This window comes from Schistocerca gregaria, chromosome 2 (genome assembly GCF_023897955.1).
Source record: "Schistocerca gregaria isolate iqSchGreg1 chromosome 2, iqSchGreg1.2, whole genome shotgun sequence".
NCBI classification, from domain to species: Eukaryota; Metazoa; Arthropoda; class Insecta; order Orthoptera; family Acrididae; genus Schistocerca; species Schistocerca gregaria.
The window spans coordinates 1054470066-1054489962 of NC_064921.1; the positions used below are offsets into that span (position 1 = coordinate 1054470066).

At 44.2% G+C, this 19897-nt stretch overlaps 1 protein-coding gene across 1 annotated transcript in view; it reads left to right on the top strand.

Moving 5' to 3' along the window:
- Positions 1–19477, top strand: part of LOC126335583 (cytochrome P450 9e2-like) — a 67842-nt gene extending 48365 nt beyond the window's left edge. Inside the window, exons 6-8 of the mRNA XM_049999015.1 lie at positions 3603–3824; positions 9014–9277; positions 16926–19477. Coding sequence (XP_049854972.1) covers positions 3603–3824; positions 9014–9277; positions 16926–17098 — 659 coding nt within the window. The 3' untranslated portion in view covers positions 17099–19477. The remainder of the gene's footprint in view (positions 1–3602; positions 3825–9013; positions 9278–16925) is intronic.
- Positions 19478–19897: the final 420 nt, after the last annotated feature.

The following is a 19897-nucleotide window of genomic DNA, read 5'->3' on the forward strand; positions in this document are numbered from 1 at the left end:
GCTGCAACACACTTTCAGCCATCGGCGACCGAAGTTCACAATTTTGCATTTACCGTCGGTACCTGTAAGAATCCCCCTCAATGAACCATGGACCTTGCCGTTGGTGGGGAGGCTTGCGTGCCTCACCGATACAGATAGCCGTACCGTAGGTGCAACCACAACGGAGGGGTATCTGTTGACAGGTTAGACAAACGTGTAGTTCCTGAAGAGGGGCAGCAGCCTTTTCAGTAGTTGCAGGGGCAACAGTCTGGATGATTGACTGATCTGGCCTTGTAACAATAACCAAAACAGCCTTGCTGTGCTGGTACTGCGAACGGTTGAAAGCAAGGGGAAACTACGGCCGTAATTTTAACCGAGGGCATGCAGCTTTACTGTATGATTAAATGATGATGGCGTCCTCTTGGGTAAAATATTCCGGAGGTAAAACAGTCCCCCATTCGGATCTCCAGGGGGGACTACTCAAGAGGATGTCGTTATCAGGAGAAAGAAAACTGGCGTTCTGCGGATCGGAGCGTTGAATGTCAGATCCCTCAATCGGGCAGGTAGGTTAGAAAATTTAAAACGGGAAATGGATAGGTTAAAGTTAGATGTAGTGGGAATTAGTGAAGTTCGGTGCCAGGAGGAAGAAGACTTCTGGTCAGGTGACTACAGGGTTATAAACACAAAATCAAATAGGGGTAATGCAGGAGTAGGTTTAATAATGAATAAGAAAATAGGAATGCGCGTAAGCTATTACAAACAGCATAGTGAACGCATTTTGTGCCAAAGATAGATACGAAGCCCACACCTACTACGGGAGTACAAGTTTATATGCCAACTAGCTCTGCAGATTACGAAGAAATTGAAGAAATGTATGATCAAATAAAATAAACTATTCAGATAGTGAAGGGCGATGAAAATTTAGTAGTCATGGGTGACTGGAATTCGGTAGTAGGAAAAGGGAGAGAAGGAAACGTAGTGGGTGAATATGGATTGGGGGTAAGAAACGAAAGAAGAAGCCGCCTGGTAGAATTTTGCACAGAGCACAACCTAATCATAGCTAAAACCTGGTTCAAGAATCATAAAAGAAGATTCTATACATGGAAGAAGCCTGGAGATACTAAAGGTATCAGATAGATTATATAATGGTATGACAGAGATTTAGGAACCAGGTTTAAAATTGTAAGACATTTCCAGGGGCAGATGAGAACTCTGACCACAATCTATTTGTTATGAACTGTAGATTAAAACTGAAGAAACTACAAAAAGGTGGGAATTTAAGGAGATGGGGCCTGGATAAACTGAAGGAACCAGTGGTTGTCCAGAGTTTCAGGGAGAGCATAAGGGAACAATTGACATGAATGGGGGAAAGAAATACAGTTGAAGAAGAAAGGGTAGCTTTGAGGGATGAAGTGTTGAAGGCAGCAGAGGATCAAGTAGGTAAAAAGACGAGGACTAGTAGAAATCCTTGGGTAACAGAAGAAATATTGAATTTAATTGATGAAAGGAGAAAATATAAAAATGCAGTACATGAAGCTGGCAGAAAGGAACACAAACGTCTCAAAAATGAGATCGACAGGAAGTGCAAAATGGCTAAGCAGGGATGGCTAGAGGACAAATGTGAGGATGTAGAGGCTTATCTCACTAGGGGTAAGATAGATACTGCCTACAGGAAAATTAAAGAGACCTTTGGAGATAAGAGAACCACTTGTATGAACATGAAGAGCTCGGGTGGAAACCCAGTTCTAAGCAAAGAAGGGAAAGCAGAAAGGTGGAAGGAGTATATAGAGGGTCTATATAAGGGCGATGTACTTGAGGAAAATATTATGGAAATGGAAGAGGATGTTGATGAAGACGAAATGGGAGATACGATACTGCGTGTAGAGTTTGACAGAACACTGTAAGACATGCGTCGAAACAAGGCCCCCGGAGTAGACAACATTCCATTGGAACTACTGACGGCCTTGGGAGAGCCAGTCCTGACGAAACTCTACCATCTGGTGAGCAAGATGTATGAGACAGGCGAAATACCCTCAGACTTCAAGAAGAATATAATAATTCCAATCCCAAAGAAAGCAGGTGTTGACAGATGTGAAAATTACCGAACTATCAGTTTTATAAGCCACAGCTGCAAAATACTAAGCGAATTCTTTACAGACGAATGGAAAAGCTAGTAGGAGCCGACCTGGGGGAAGATCAGTTTGGATTCCGTAGAAATGTTGGAACACGTGAGGCAATACTGACCTAACGACTTATCTTAGAAGCTAGATTAAGGAAGGGCAAACCTACGTTTCTAGCATTTGTAGACTTAGAGAAAGCTTTTGACAACGTTACTGGAATAGTCTCTTTCAAATTCTGAAGGTGGCAGGGGTAAAATACAGGGAGCGAAAGGCTATTTGGAATTTGTATAGAAACCAGATGGCAGTTATAAGAGTCGAGGGACATGAAAGGGAAGCAGTGGCTGGGAAGGGAGTGAGACAGGGTTGTAGCCTCTCCACGATGATATTCAATCTGTATATTGAGCAAGCCGTAAAGGAAACAAAAGAAAAATTTGGAGTAGGTATTAAAATCCATGGATAAGAGATAAAAACTTTGAGGTTCGCCGATGTCATTGTAATTCTGTCAGAGACAGCAAAGGACCTGGAAGAGTAGTTGAACGGAATGGGTAATGTCTTGAAAGGAAGATATAAGATGAACATCAACAAAAGCAAAACGAGGATAATGGAATGTAGTCGAATTAAGTCTGGCGATGCAGAGGGAATTAGATTAGGAAATGAGACACTTAAAGTAGTAAAGGAGTTTTGCTATTTAGGGAGCAAAATAACTGATGATGGTCGAAGTAGAGAGGATATAAAACGTAGACTGGCAATGTCAGGGAAAGTGTTTCGGAAGAAGAGAAATTTGTTAACATCGAGTATAGTTTTAAGTGTCAGGAGGTCATTTCTTAAAGTATTTGTATGGAGTGTAGCCATGTATGGAAGTGAAACATGGACGATAAATAGTTTGGACAAGAAGAGAATAGAAGCTTTCGAAATGTGGTGCTACAGAAGAATGCTGAAGATTAGATGGGTAGATCACATAATTAATGAGGAAGTATTGAATAGGATTGGGGAGAAGAGAAGTTTGTGGCACAACTTAACCAGAAGAAGGGATCGGTAGGTAGGACATGTTCTGAGGCATCAAGGGATCACCAATTTAGCATTGGAGGGCAGCGTAGAGGGTAAAAATCGCAGAGGGAGACCAAGAGATGACTACACTAAGCAGATTCAGAAGGATGTGGGTTGCAGTGGGTTCTGGGAGATGAAGAAGCTTGCACAGGGTAGAGTAGCATGGAGAGCTGCATCAAACGAGACTCAGGACTGTAGACCACAACAACAACAACAACCTGTATGAATATGAATTTGGGACCAATTCAGGCATTTGCCGCGTTAAAGGTTTGTGGAGCATCAATGGTTTGCTATTGAACTGAGTACCACTTCGTCCCATATTTAATGTGTTTTTGCCAGAGTGCGTAATTTTGAATGTATTTATAAGATTGCTACGGAGGCTCGGAGAGCAGCGACGCTTTGAGGGGCTGGCCTTTATTTCTGAATGGTATAAAAAAACATTCTTCCCTGACGCAGGTCTCAGCGATGAGGACGTGGCCGCACAGGTGATACTCTTCTTCTTCGCCGGCTTCGAGTCAGTAGCCACTCTGTTGACGTTCTGCAGCTACCTGCTGGCCACGCACGAGGACGTGCAGAAGCGGCTGCAGAGGGAGGTGGACGAGCTGATGCAGAAGAGCGCAGGGCAGCCCAGCTACGAGCAGGTCCTGGGCTGCCAGTACCTCGACATGGTGCTCGCTGGTGCGTGCTCTCATGTTCTTGGATAAATGCAAGCTTTTGCCAGAAGTACTCTGCTTAACACTTTCCAGAAAACAAAGAATTTCACATCCGTCGATACTATCTAATTGTTATTACTTCTCTTCGTAATCATTAGCGGCCCACTGTTGCAAAAAAGCCTCTCCGAATCCCCACCATTGGTCTCTCCTGTGTGGTAAATTGGGTCCCCATAGGTGTTCAGCCCATCTGGCCATCTTCCTCTCTTTCCTCTCCTCCTCCCTTATCCTTCTATAGGAATCCATACTGTTGTTATTTGTTGCATTTGTCATCCTGATTGATTGACCTCTCCATTTCATTTTATCTGTTTGGTTCAGGTCAAGGAATCTTTCATACCGATTTTATATTTTGCATGAATTTACGTCCTGAATCTACCTTTTTAGCGTTCCATTGTGTGTCACTCTGATTTGTTGCTGTTTGTGTGTTAAGCCCGAGGTTTGTGTGCCATATGTCACAATAGTCTTTTTCTTTCAACAAAAATGCAGTTCGTGTCTTATATAAAATCACAAGCTTCAGTACGCCCTCTAAAGCGTGGCACTAACCTGCTCCAAAAGTGTTATGAATAACTTCAGTGAAGTCATACGCTGCGTTTGACTCCTCTCTCAGTGTTAATTCTCTTGCCTAGTTGGTTCTATTCGAACTGCGCTGTGGCGCTGCAATACATATACTTGTTACACCAATTCACTGGAAAGACGTAAGTGACGGCATAGCAACATCCACATATGCAGATGGCGTTAGTATCGCGTAGACAAGTTATAAAACGGCACTGGGTTGGCGGGAGTATCATTTGTGCTCAGATGATTGATGTGAAAAGATCTCCGACGTGATTCTGGCCGCATGACGGGTGATTAACATACCTTGAACGCGGAATGTTAGTTGGAGCTGGCCGCATTATATATTCTATTTCGGAAGTCGTAAAGGGAATACAATATTCCGAGATCCATAGTGTGCCCAGAAAACCAAATTTGAGACGTCACTTCTCACCACAGACAACACAGTGGCCGACGGCCTTCACCTAACGACCGAGAGCAGCGGGGTTTGCGCGGAGTTGTCAGTGCTAACAGACAAGTAGCACTGCGTGAAACAGCTGCACAAATCAGTGTGGGGCGTAGGATGAACGTATCCGCTAGGGCAGCGCGGAAAATTTGTCGTTAATGTGCTGTGGCAGCAGACGAGCGACGAGAGTGCCTTTGCTTGGAGCACGACATCGCCTGTCGACATCGGTTGGACATTAGACGTCTGGAAAAGTGTGGGCTGGTCATATGAGTCCCAATTTGAGTTTGTAACAGCTGATGGTAGGCTTCAAAAGCGGCACAGACCCGTGGAACGGTAGTTCCAACGGCTTGTTGAGTCTATGCCACGTCGAGTTATTCCACTAAGCCGGACAACAGGTGGACCGACACGACATTAGGCCGTATCCCACGACTTTGTTACCGCAGTGTATGAAGTATACGTACATCTGTTGAGGCTTCAAGTACATTTTTATGGTACAGACAAGTGAATTCCTTTATAATATCAATAAAATGTGTAAACATACTGTTATGCTACATTGTTGATGTGTCTGTTATTTTGAAATCAGGAAAGCGTTTCATTTTTAATGTTATTTTCGTGATCTGACGAGCACCGACGGAGAAGTTAGTTAAATTTCTCTGTTATAAGTATCACTATCTGCAAATGATCTATTAGCGAAAAGCCCTTCCTAAAAACAGCTTGAGGAGTTTCTGAAAGAGCATTATTTTTGTCTTGTGTGTCTTGTATAGTACTTTAATGTGGTCAGATGCTGCAGTATGACCCATGTTTATTATTCCAGATGTTATTCTATCCAGGTCAGGACTTTTACTGTTCTTTGTGTTCTTCAGTGCATACTGAATCTCTTCACTTGCAAAAGACCTAGGTATATGTAGACAGATTCAGTTTCTTCCTCACCGCTGCACGCCTCCTCCTCCTCTTGAACAGCAGCTAAAAAACAGGTCTTTACTGAATACTATTAATTCGTTCAAACTGTTATTTTCCCGGTTTCCCCGCATACGTCTTATCCAGTCAGTTACTGTTGCCGCCTTCCGTATACTCAGAGCTGTTTATGCAGCAAATTTCATTTAAGTGCTTCTACAGCTACGTTGAGATTCTTCTGCCATCTAAAGTTTGTTGCACTTGTTTCACTCAGCTTATCCACTTACGCACACTAAAGCGATGAAAAAAGTAGTGTAATTCTTGTATGGGTGCAAGTCTTCCGATTTCGAGCGCAGTCTGGTTGGTAGTCACTTTGACCGTACAGTTCTTTCTTGCGCTTCGCCTCGCCGCAGTGGTGACCCCGGCAGCCGGCAGATCACCAAAGTGAGGCGCTGTCGGGCTGGGCTGGGCTAGGCCCGGGACGTGAGACCTTCCGCTCTGCCGAGCGGTGTCGGCGCCCGGGCCGCACTCGGCCCTTGTGAGGTCTCGTAAACTGGCCTACGGCTGTGTGAGCGGTGTGCTGGCCACGTGCCCGTCCACATCCAGGGACGCCCGTGGTACGAAGATGACATGGCGGCCGGTCGGTACCGTTGGGCAGTGTTTAGAGTCAGTTTAGTTCTCACGTTCACCAATGGCTCCAACGGACCACAAATAATTCTGGACACCAATTTGGGAACTTCCGTGAACACCTTAAGAGAACAAGCAAAGATACACGAAAGTCTAGTAATTAGCTTACGCAATCTTCTGTTTATCTATGCGGTAATCACAAACCAGTTTTGTGAATCTACACTTCAAATTAAATTTTGAATGAAGTCACCTAGTCAAAGTTTTCTACATTTTAACTACACAAAAAATGAGTGACTACACAAAAAATCTTGAACATTTTTTTAAAAATATAACAGAACTAAACACCTAATTTTAAGTATCATGAGCAATCACAGAGCAACAGAGCAAACAAAGTTTAAATCTAAACTCCAGCTTTCGCCCGAAACCGTATAGGCGATGTTTGCGGCAGCTACATGGGGCTGGCTGGGAAAGGATTTCAACCCTTCTCCTCTCGAATACAAGTCCAGCGTCTCAGTCAGTGCGCCACCCCGCTTTGTCCATTTCAAGGTACGTTTAATATGCCTTCAAACATCATTCAGTCAAATATAACAACAAAAAAACCGTATAACAAGTACGGGCTCTGTCTAAGGTTTAAAACAAAAGAAGATTACTCGCTGTGGATAAATTTCCTCATACACCACAAGAGATTGGGTATTTCGTGAATGTATTGTAGGCTAGTAACTATTGTGAATAATGTCATCCAGCTCGCCTAACATACATACATAGCTATGTACAACCAAGGTCCGCTACTGTCATCATCAGAAGAAAACTTAGAATTTATAAAACAAAATTTAGTAGCAATTGCAATAAAAGCTATTCGTAAGCGGGGCTTCATAGACGTATTTGAGAACAAAGAACTATAGTAAGCAATATAGAAAGCTTTATCGAGAAAACCAGATCAATTTAGGAAATTCATTTCAGTTACAAATATGTGTCGATAATGTTAAGTGACACGATCCCACTTTAGTGAGAGTGACGCCGTCCTCATTTAGGCACCCGTGTTTTCCGTGAAGCACTGAAACACCTTTCGGTGACGATTCTTACACAACTTGGGTCTTCTCCTATCCTGACCTCAGCCTAAGTTGCTGCTGTCCTTCTGCACTGCTAGAAGAAAATTATACACCCTTTGGAGCTTTCCATTTTCTCACAATTTATTGTTGCAGCAGTGTGTATGGAGTACATGAAATGATTACGTTTACAGATGAATGGCACAAGCAGTTCTGCGGTACCGGGCATCGACCCAGGTTGACAGGCGACAATGCAGGAGCTGACTGGCATCCAGTCGAATGCTTCCCTGGAACACGTTATGGCACCCCTGCTCAGCCTGCTCACGCAGTTCTGTAAGAGCTTCAGGTTGCCGAGTGGTACCAGTCATTTCTCGTCCCTTCATGTCCCACACGTGCTCGAGCAGAGAAAAGTCCGGAGACCGTCCTGGCCAAGGAAGTCGCTGCACGTCCTGCAGAGCACTTCGAGTTTCACGGGCAGTGTGTGGACGGGCAGAACACTTTTGCAACAACTCATCACCTTCCTGTCACAAGAAAAGCAAAAAAGCGAGTCTAACAACATTCCGCACATCCCGGGAGCAGGTTAGCGTCCGCTCCAGAAACACCCAAGGTCAACGAGAGTTATAGCTTATCGCAACCGTGACCTTAATGCCTGGGAAGAAACCAGCATGTCTTGGAAGAGTGCGCTGCACGAGAGAGTGCTCACCAGTTCTACACCGTTCGCCAAACGACCGTCATTCAAGAGCAGGCGGATTCTCCTACCATCGCTGAAGATCGTGTCGCGCCCTTCCAAGGGATCCGCTGACGGCACTAGTCGAGCAGTGTCCGTCGATGCTGTGATACTGCTGCGAGACGGGCTAGAGACGTGCGTGGCCGTAGCTGCACTGCTAATAACCGGTTCACAACAGCTTGTGTTGGCACGTCTCGGATCACAACTCCTCTTCACTATGCTGTGGTGGCCGTACGATCTGTCACTGCTGCCCTTACAATAATACGATTCTGGTGCGCGTCTGTACTGCGTGGGCATCTAGAACCTCGTCTACGGGTGTGACAATGTTCACGTTACTGCTGATACCAACATCGTTGCACAACTGACGTAGCAAGTACAATTCGTGTGGCAATTTTCCGAAATGACCATCTCGCCACTCGGAAGGTCTCTATTTTACTCCTTTCAAACTCGTTCATTTGGCTCTAGGGAGGGTGAGTGCGTCTGTCACGGCTGGCTTGCTTCAAACATTTTCCCCAACACTGAGGTTCTGACTGTGAGCACTCCCTATTAAAGGATAGTCACACATGGCGGTCTGGTAGCTATTCCACTGCGGCATCTGTTGGCGTACGAGATTTAAACCATTATCAGTATATCTCCTATCCTCTAGGTGCATAGGGAGTCACCAGATGAAAATCGTCATCGTCTTTCCAGGTGTACTAATTATTTCTTTCCGACGGTGTATTAGCAATGAAATCGACAAGACGTCTAACCCAAAAATTCCTTCCATCTCTTTGCGTTACGTTGATTTACCAAGAAATTTACCTTTGCTTCCTTCGTACTTTCAGTTCTGTGTCATGTAATTAACAGAGTTGATCTTACGTCCACAGAAACACTGCGGATGTACGTGCCCGGCACAGCCCTGGACCGCGTGTGCGTGCGCTCCTACCAGCTCCCAGCCGCAGACGGTGCTCCTGGCGTCTGGTTGCACCCTGGCGACGTCGTCTGGGTGCCCGTGCACGCCATCCACCGCGACCCCAAGTACTTTCCGGAGCCTGAGCGTTTCGACCCGGAGAGGTTCAGTCCAGAGAACAAGCATCTCATCAAGCCATTCACTTACTTTCCGTTCGGGTCTGGACCTCGTATCTGTATTGGTAAGGAATCTACAGTATACTTACTTTTTTAATATATTTATCGTGTTACCCGCTGTCATGGCCGAAGGCGAAGCCGCATTGCCGCGACGATGTAACATGACAGCAGTAGCCGGTGCAAATCATGTCGACGCTGAAGATTTCGTCTCTGAATTTGGCCAAGGGAAGGAGAAGTAGAGGCCTGAAGGTGCGGTTTGGGGCACGATGTTCACACGCACCAAAAATTTTGTTAGTTTTTTATTTTTTCAGCATAGATATTGACCAAAATGGTCACTCCCCGTCAGATGGTAGAGTGTGCGGAATAATTGACAGACTAAGTCTAACCCGCATGCTCAGCAGAACTTCCGGACACGTTATAGAAGCACGGTAGCATCGCTTCCGGCCATCAGACAGTGGCACGCAAGGCTCAAGGAAGCCGGAAGTGTTATGCTCAGAATGAGTTTTGGGCGTGCCGAGGACGAGTCAAGCATATGTGTCGCGGGAGCAACAGGCATTTATCCGGAGCCCATCCACACCAGTCCGTCAATCATCTCGACAGTTGTAACTACCACCAGCCACGGTGCGCTGCACAAGAGACTGAATCTTCATGCCTACAAGTTGCAGCTGCTGTTTGCGCGTCAACATAATGGCAGGCCAAAGAGCGAAGGGTTCGAAACTGGGAGTCAGAGTCGCATCGATGATGACCCACATTATTTCAGAAAGGTTATGTTCTCGGAAGAAGCCTGCTTTCATGCGTCTGCGATGGTCAGCTGACACAATTTCAAGTTATGGGACTCTGAAATCACACTTTGTGTGAAAATAGTGCGTGACAGTCCAAAGGTAAATCTGTGGTGTGATCTGCTTCACAGTCGTGTGATGGGACCGTTTTTCTTTGCAGGGGCATCAGTAACCGCGACTAAACATGTTCGAACTGTTTAAATTTTCACAGGTCAAAGAACTGCAACTTGATTCCGTGCTGCAGCTGGATGGTATCCCTTCTCGCTGGGCCTCGATCGTTAGGAAGGCTTTACGACACATTTCCATGTCCCTGGTTTGGCAGAGGAGGGCTCGTCTCCTGGCTCCCGAGGTCTTCAGTCACAACGCCATTAGATTTTTTTCTTTATGGTTTTGTGACGGATGCTGTCTACCAGATCGCAGAGCATCACCTCCTGGAGCTGCAAACTTGCATCGGTTAGATACACAATGTTATCGAAAGTGTCCGGACACTCCCAAAAACATACGTTTTTCGTATTAGGTGCATTGTGCTGCCACCTACTGCCAAGTACTTCATACCAACCAACTCAGCAGTCATTAGATATAGTGACAGAGCAAAATCTGGCTCTCCGCGGAACTCACGAACTTCGGACGTTGTCAGGTGTTTGCGTGTCATTTGTGTCATACGTCTGTACGCGAGATTTCCACACTACTAAACGTCCCAAGATCCACTGTTTCCGTTGTGATAGTGAAATGTAAACGTGAAGAGACACGTACAGCACGAAAGTGTACAGGACGACCTCGTCTGTTGGCTGACAGAGTCCGCCGACAGTTGAAGAGGGTCGTAATGTGTAATAGGCAGACATCTATCCAGACCATCACACAGGAGTTCGAAACTGCATCAGCATCCCCTGCAGGTACCATGACAGTTAGGCGTGAGGTAAGGAAACATGGATTTCATGGTCGAGCGGCTGCTCATAAGCCACACATCACACCGGTAAATACCTCGCTTGGTGTAACGAGCGTAGACATTGGACGAGCGAGCAGTGGAAAAACGTGTGGAGTGTCGAATCACGGTACACAATGTGGCGATCCGATGGCAGCGTGTGGGTACGGCGAATGTCCGGTGAACGACATCTGCCAGCGTGTGTAGTGCAAACACTAAACTTCGGAGGCGGTGGTGCTATGGTGTGATCGTGTTTTTCAAGGAGGGGTCTTGCCCCCATTGTTGTTTTGCGTGGCACTATCACAGCACGGGCCTGCATTGGTGTTTTAAGTATCTACTTGCTTCCCACTGTTGAAGAGCAATTCCAGGATGGCGATTGCATCTTTCAACACGATCGAGCACCTCTTTATAATGCACGGCCTGTCGTGGGGTGGTTGCACAACAATAACATCCCTGTAATGGACTGACCTGCACAGAGTCCTGACTTGAACCCTATAGAACATCTTTTGGATGTTTTGGAGCGCCTACTTCGTGCCAGGCCTCTCCTTAGTGTAACACTCAGTAAAGAATGGGCTCCCATTCCCCAAGAAAGCTTTCAGCACCTGATTGGAATGTTTGCCTGCTAGAGCGGAAGCTCTCATCAAGGCTAAGGGTGGACCAACACCATACTGAATTCCAGCATTACCGATGGAGGGCGCCGCGAACTTGTAAGTCATTTTCGGCCAGGTGTCCGGATACTTGTGATCACACAGTGTATCATCCGTGCCACAGATGGCTCTCATGTTGGACTCTGTTATAAGGCCACTAAACCTTTAGGTGTGTGTCAACATTATGCTCCAAAACGCACCGCAATACCTATCCCCATTTCTGATGTATACTTGAGCAAAGATGTTAATATCATTCTGTAACACTGATTTTCGATCAAGAGATGATTTACTATCGCCATTGACCGTTATAAACATCTTTTCGGCGTTTATAGCCCCAATGGACAGAGACTACATAGGATGGAGGATATTCTGTCGCTTAGGATAGTTTACATTCGCGACAACTCTCACGATTTTCGGCAATATTTTATGCCAAGTAATTGTTACTCCTATCTGCAACATAAACAGCACTTATGAAGTAACTGTGGAAGATTACCGCAAATATTAACAATATAAGAGATATATAAATTACATGGTGAACAATTATCAAACGAAAGTACACTTTTGTTTTCGTAGCCCCATTGCTGGTGGCTTCCCTATTTCCATTCGTACAGTGGCTGTAAATAAATATATAATTTCCTCTGTGCGTAATTTACGCAGTAATTTTGACTTCGACTTCAAGAGTATATCATGCGTATGAAACAGAGAAATATAAATAGGAATTAGATTCTTATTTGAATAACTAACATAGAAATAATACTTCATATCAACTGACACATTGCTAAAACTTGACGTAACGGCTAACCCTACCATCTAAATACCGCTTCCTATCTTAGCACACCCAGTGACGAAGAGATTGTATGCCAACCGGTTTAACGTTTGACGAACGTGTTTCTTCATGCATGGTTATTGTTAGGTTTACTTATAGACATTGATTTTTCAGGGAATTTATGTAGATAGAATAAACAGGGTGTTACAAAAAGGTACGGCCAAACTTTCAGGAAACATTCCTCACACACAAATAAAGAAAAGACGTTATATGGACATGTCTCCGGAAACGCTTAATTTCCATTTTAGAGCTCATTTTAGTTTCGTCAGTATGTACTGTACTTCCTCGATTCACCGCCAGTTGGCCCAATTGAAGGAAGGTAATGTTGACTTCGGTGCTTGTGTTGACATGCGACTCATTGCTCTACAGTACTAGCATCAACCACATCATTACGTAGCATCAACAGGTTAGTGTTCATCACCAACGTGGTTTTGCAGTCAGTGCAATGTTTACAAATGCGGAGTTGGCAGATGCCCATTTGATGTATGGATTAGCACGGGGCAATAGCCGTGGCGCGGTACGTTTGTATCGAGGCAGATTTCTAGAACGAAGGTGTCCCGACAGGAAGACGTTCGAAGCAATTCATCGGCGACTTAGGGAGCGCGGAAGATTCCAGCCTATGACTCGCGACTGGGGAAGACCTAGAACGACGAGGACACCTGCAATGGACGAGGCAATTCTTCGTGCAGTTGACGATAACCCTAATGTCAGCGTCAGAGAAGTTGCTGCTGTACAAGGTAACGTTGACCACGTCATGTATGGAGAGTGCTACGGGAGAACCAGTTGTTTCCGCACCATGTACAGCGTGTGCAGGCACTATCAGCAACTGATTGGCCTCCACGGGTACACTTCGCGAATGGTTCATCCAACACTGTGTCAATTCTCTTTACGGATGAGGCTTCATTCCAACGTGATCAAATTGTAAATTTTCACAATCAACATGTGTGAGCTGACGAGAATCCGCACGCAATTGTGCAATCACGTCATCAACACAGATTTTCTGTGAACGTTTGGGCAGGCATTTTTGGTGATGTCTTGATTGGGCCCCATGTTCTTCCACCTACGCTCTATGGAACACGTTATCATGGTTTCATACGGGATACTCTACCTGTGCTGCTAGAACATGTGCCTTTACAAGTACGACACAACATGTGGTTCACGCACGATGCCGCTCCTGCACATTTCAGTCGAAGTGCTCGTACGCTCCTCAACAACAGATTCGGTGACCGATGGATTAGTAGAGGCGGACCAATTCCATGGCCTCCACGCTCGCCTGACCTCAACCCCTTTGACTTTCATTTATGGGGGCATTTGAAAACTCTTGCCTACGCAACCCCGGTACCAAATGTAGAGACTCTTCGTGCTCGTATTGTGAACGGCTGTGATACAATACGCCATTCTCCAGGGCTGCATCGGCACATCAGGGATTCCATGCGACGGAGGGTGGATGCATGTATCCTCGCTAACGGAGGACATTTTGAACACTTCCTGTAACAAAGTGTTTGAAGTCACTCTGGTACCTTCTGTTGCTGTGTGTTTCCATTCCATGATTAATGTGATTTGAAGAGAAGTAATAAAATGAGCTCTAACATGGAAAGTAAGTGTTTCCGGACACATGTCCACATAACATATTTTCTTTCTTTGTATGTGAGGAATGTTTCCTGAAAGTTTGGCCGTGGCTTTTTGTAACACCCTGTATATTAGACATTTACAACGCTGGCGACGAACTCATTATCCTTGCGTCCATTTATAACCAATAAAAGAATCCACAGTTGCCATGGGTGATGTCTTTTTTGTAGGCTACTTAGGCAACATTAGCCAGATGATTGTAGTTTTGTCAAACTTAGCACACATGTGTAGAAGTCTGCAGGATGTTTGAAGTCTGTACTGTTACCGAGCGTGTTCATTCGCTTATAACACGGTGTATACTGCTGTATATCACTTTCACCAGTAACATTTTTATAATGGTTTGTTAAGTGTTAACTAGTAAGGAACTATTTTCCTTACTGTGTGTAGCAAACAAAGAAAGAAAACTTAGACTTGATGTCGATGAACACTGGTCGCAAAAGTCTGACCAGGTTCTAAATGAGCAGTTGCAGATGAGAACTTCCTCTCTCACAGCGTTCACGTGAACCAGCTATCTGGCCGCACACACATACCATTCTTAGTTTAATTTTGTGGTAGTACTATACTATTCCTCCTACTGGAATGCTGAGACCCCCATCACTGGAATTTTGTTTTCATACATTCTGTAAATTTTTGTATAACGTTTGAACTGGAACATGGATTCATCTTGTACTCTTTCGTTCTACAATAACGTCTCGACTTTCTGCATGCTATCTCCATACAAGCAGTGTCCTTTGATTCAGTAAATATTCATCTTATACCATTTTGGCATCGTTCATTCTTTAAATTGTACAGGCGTTAGGTTACCACCATCGTGTATAATACGTTTCAGCCTGTGTCTCCCTAGCGAAAAAAGAATTCTAACTTTGTACGGTTTGTAAGTTGCGTTAGAAAGTAAAGACCATCTCACATTTATCTTGAAAATTGTGTTTCCTATAATGGTCTGTATTCACGTTGTAATTTATGAGCACCCACCCCCTTGCTCTATGCATATGTTCAGTATAGTAAGATAAAGCTACAAATTATTGTAAAAGTGTGGCACGCAATGGATGATTTACTGATTCCACGTTTCATGCATGTCATGATCAAATATTTCGAACAGTTCTTAACTACCATATAATGCAAAGTTTAAATCCTTACCCGGTGATGAACTAATAAATCGAAAACCTTTTAGTAACCTTCAAACATCAGTGTAAAAATACGCAAGTTGTTTGCTTTTAATTCTGGAGTATGAAATGGTTCTACTACCAAGGGACACTCGCCATCGCTCCCCTCTCAGGCTTAGTGGTAAGATGTTCCAGTGGACAGCCCGTCAAATACTGAACACAGATCAAGCATAAAAACAGAAAGAAGGTGCATTGAACTGTGGAAGAAAAAGCAAAATAGAAACAATGAACGGTTCAAGAACGAGAAGTTCTATAGAAGCATGAATCAGCAATGGTGTCATGGCTAAGTGATCATCATGTTTATGATGTTGTACTACTGTGCGGGCGAGCTGTGTCCAGAGCTGCCTAGTGCCTTTTTTTTCACAATATTGTGAACTGTCCGTCAGCTCGTTGAAATGTTTATTCTCTTGCTGTCGTCTCGGCCGTGTCATACTATACACTGGTTATACAGAATGTGAGTCATATGGTAAGAATACGTTACCGTTGCAAGTAAATGTTGTGAAAAATGAGAGCACACCACATAGACGTCTCACAGAAGTGAAAGCAACAAATAAACGGGTGTGAAATGTGAATGAAGGAACTCAAGAGTCAAGACTTTGAAAACGGAACGGAGCTTCAAAAACGTTGAATAAATACGTTTTGACAGAGCACAGACAAAATGTGCGATTGTAAAACTGTAGCGTTCATTTGTTGCAACTTATGTGGCAAACTATTATGTTTGAGTCATTTCCTTGGGACGGGTCACATTCACATTCATACGAACACCTATGTTGCGTATCTCATTCACGTACCAGTCGTACAAAGTAGGTGCGTCGGCAAGAGATTCCTGTCACGTGAGAAACGTACTGCCACCAGTGTCGCACGTGACACACCAGTCAGCCTGCTTAGCTCAGCGTGTTCGGTCAGAGGGCCGATTTTCCTCTGTAATAAAAGAAACTGAGCAAAGGAAATAACGATCAACGTGAGCGGACGCCATATGACGTCCACACACACCAAACGCAACGAACTATATTGAACAAAATGAAAAATTAAAAAAAAGTCGTTACGTGCTTGCTTTCCACGGAGCTGGGCCGGATTCGATTCCCGGCCGGGTTGGAGATTTTCTCCGCTCGTGGAGTGGGTGACGTGTTATCATCGGCACGCAAGTCGCCAAATGTGGCGCCGACCGAAGTAAGACCTGCACTTTGTCGCCGAACCCGAATCTCTTGGCCACCCGATCATTTCATTCGTTTTTTGACACAGCAGACGTGTTTTCCGGTGTAGGACTCGGTTGACTTGCAGCCTTGTAATCAAACGTTTGCGGTTCCCGTTCAAAAGCCTTTCGGCTGCTAATAGTGTAGTTGGGCATAGTCAACTATCGTTATAGGTCGCTACCTTACACCTCGCCCTTGCATACTGACGTCACGGTCACAAATTTGAATAAAGGGAACAAGCAAATTGGCACAAGGGAGGTTTAAACACGGCTATAGCGCGTTGCAGTCCAACACCGCAGCCACTTAACAACGACGCTATTTCGCTACCAGATTGCTCTATATTGCACTTCTTGCTCTTCGATCGTTCACAGCTTCTATTTTGCTTTTTTTTTCCAGAGTCCAGTACACTTTCTTCAGTTTCTGACGGGTTGTCCGCTGGGACCTCTTACCACTAAATCTGAGGGAGGTGCGATGGGGGGAGCTTTCCTTGCACGAAGGAAGAAGCCATTAACATGATCATGTGTTGTGTTTATCTCAGAGTTCTCTTGTTTCAGGCCAGAGGTTTGCGCTGATGGAAGCGAAGGTGGTGCTGGTGCACCTGCTGTCCAGGTTCAGCCTCCAGGTGGTCGAAAAGACGCCGGTGCCGGTCAAGATCCAGCCCAGCAGCATCACTCTCTCTATCCAGGGGGGCGCCTGGCTCGGCATGCGACGCAGGGCGGCTCTGTAGGAGACAGAGCTGCTCTGCCGAGTCGTAGGCGCCTCTGTTGAGTCTGTCACTGGGCAAATCCATCACGTCGAAAGATAATGTAATCCGCTTGCATCTGCAGCAAGCTGCAGAACGCGCCAAACCCGCTCGGGATCGATATACTTGATAACCGACCGTTAGGCAACAAGGCAAAGACATCTAAGTCTTCCACTCACCTAACGCATAACAGATTTTACGTTTTCGTTGTTCCGCATCATATCGCTTCTTAGAACTACTCCCAAATATTTAAACAATGTACCGTCTACAATAAGTTCGCCAATAATCTTGTAGTCAAATACTCTCGGATTCTTTCTCTCTGTTACAGGCATTATGTTGCATTATTAAGACACATTTTAAAGAGTTACTATTCATTATTCCTGGCGTTCAGTATTGACAGACTGTACCCAAATACATCGTCCATCACACTAAAACGGTCCTAACTTCTCCTTGGTACTGCTTTTCGGTTAACACAGTCTATGAAAAGTTGCCCGCACTCTCCCTCGGCTGTGTGTTCTATAACGATATCCACAATGTCCTACAAGCAAATACTCAGCTAATACCTTCCCCCACCTTGTCAGTTAACGTGTAAGATTTCAAAGAGCCTTCTTGCACATAACACGTAACGTTTCTGTACTAAGACGTTCACCAAAACACCTCGTGAAATGTTGTGCTTAAAACGTCACATACCTGTTCATGTAAACCAACTCTTAAGCAAACTGCTTCTGTCCTGAACTAGCCTAATATTTCTAATCGTGTGTTAGGTCTAGGACTGTCTCTAAGAGTGATTGGCTGAGATACCAGATATGGAACACATACACGTTTCAATCTCATACAATATAAATACATGTTAGTGGCACACAAAAACAGATAAACTACTATTTAGCAAGAGCTGCTGTAACAATAATCAACTCTGAAAATCTATGTAGGCAGGCCAGTTTGTTATACCGAAATGTCCTTTCATCAAAGTAAATAATTTGATGGGTATTGACTTATTAATGCTGGCAATTTAGATCTGATAGATTTCGGAATATCCTTGGTGAAAAATTTTAATTACTGATAGAGTAACAAACAAACAAATAAATGATCCCAGATTGCAATAAAGCTAATGTCAGCATTACAGAATAGTCGTAATTGTAAACGCTTAGGCATAACAGTTATGTTAACACACTTCTTTATGAGCCAACTAGGTAAAATTCTGACATTTGAAATTGCCTTTTACAACAGAGAACGTACCGGTAAGTTGAATCTGAGGTGCTATTGGACAAGAACTGTTGAACGCTAAACTGGAAACGGACTTGAATTTACTAATGCAGTACAATAATGTTAACTGATGAGAATTAATACTGACGACTAGCAGTAATGTAATGTCGGTTGACAATCGGCAGTATGATTACAGAGATGAGCATACAGCTGCTTCCTGCCTGAGACGACTTCTGTCGGATCTGTGGCGTCGATGCTACGTTGTCTCCTTCTTCGCTGTCCCGCCGAAATACTCCATAGACAACTTTTGTGTTTCAGGACGGGACAGGCCGACTGAGTAAATTCGGTATTAAGAACATAATAGTGGACGGCTGGCCCTGACGTGCAGCCCGGACGTTTATTTTTCAGAACTGTTTGGGACCGAGTCGCTGACATAAATACACAATCCACCACCTGACATGACGCCAGCCCATCTCACACGTACTGTTGTAAAACACTGTCACTCACAACCGCTCCTCAGCTGCCTCTTTGCAGCACCCGCCAAGATATTAATATTTCAAGCGGGCCGGAGCTTCTCGAATTGCAACGAAATTAATTAATACATGGGAACAACATTACATTATAAATAACAATATTAATTCTACATAATAGTTTACGTTGCATTTGTGTATATAGAATCATTATAATCCAATGCAAGCAACGTTGAAACACAAAAGAAAAACTACGGAAAAAATTGACATACAGACTTCATTAATGTTCCAGAACGACAACAATCAGTAGCATTAGCTGCAACATATAACAACATAAGCCAAGCAAGTCCTTTACAACGCCCGCAACGTGTTGCCTCTAACATTTTTTAAATAAAGTGGTAGTGGTAAACAAGATCAAATCAGGCAGATAACAAAAAGAAATTAAAAGTGCTATTCGTAATGGTTTAGGACTGCCTTTCTTGCTGCAGTATCTTCGTATACAGAATGAGAAAGGAGATAAAGTTTAGTTCGAAATAGTTTTTACAGGCCAATTGCATTTCCGCGTATGCTAATAACTATTGCTAAGCATTTGTATTTTCCGTTGTATAACATATGCTCTGCTGTTTATCAATAAAGTATATTTTGTTCGTAATAAACAAGTGTCTGCTTATGCCATGCCCATCACATCTCTGACTGGTTATTTCTCTCCCTGCATCTTAACACAACAATATGAGCACTTCCAGAGTTCCTGTGCTCAAACAGAACTCAAAGGAAGATTCCTTAACGAGCATAGTTTACGGCTTTTGTCGTGTATGCAATGAGCTATGATCAAGCATCATAAAGGACGTGGCCACCTACTTTCCTAGCCTGTGGACCCCTGATGCGTTTACTCAGTGCTTTAAATTAGACATGGAAGTATCTGGAACGGTTTCAAAATGTCAGCTGTGTTTTTCAACTTACAGAGAACTAATTTTGTGTATGGTAATTATAAAACTTTAATTCGTCATGGATGTGGAAAAGTGTGACTGTGATGAATAAACGTTTTAGAAATATCTCCAACTAGTCACGTTCCGTGATGGTTCAGTTTTTGTTACAACGTGACCGGTTTCGA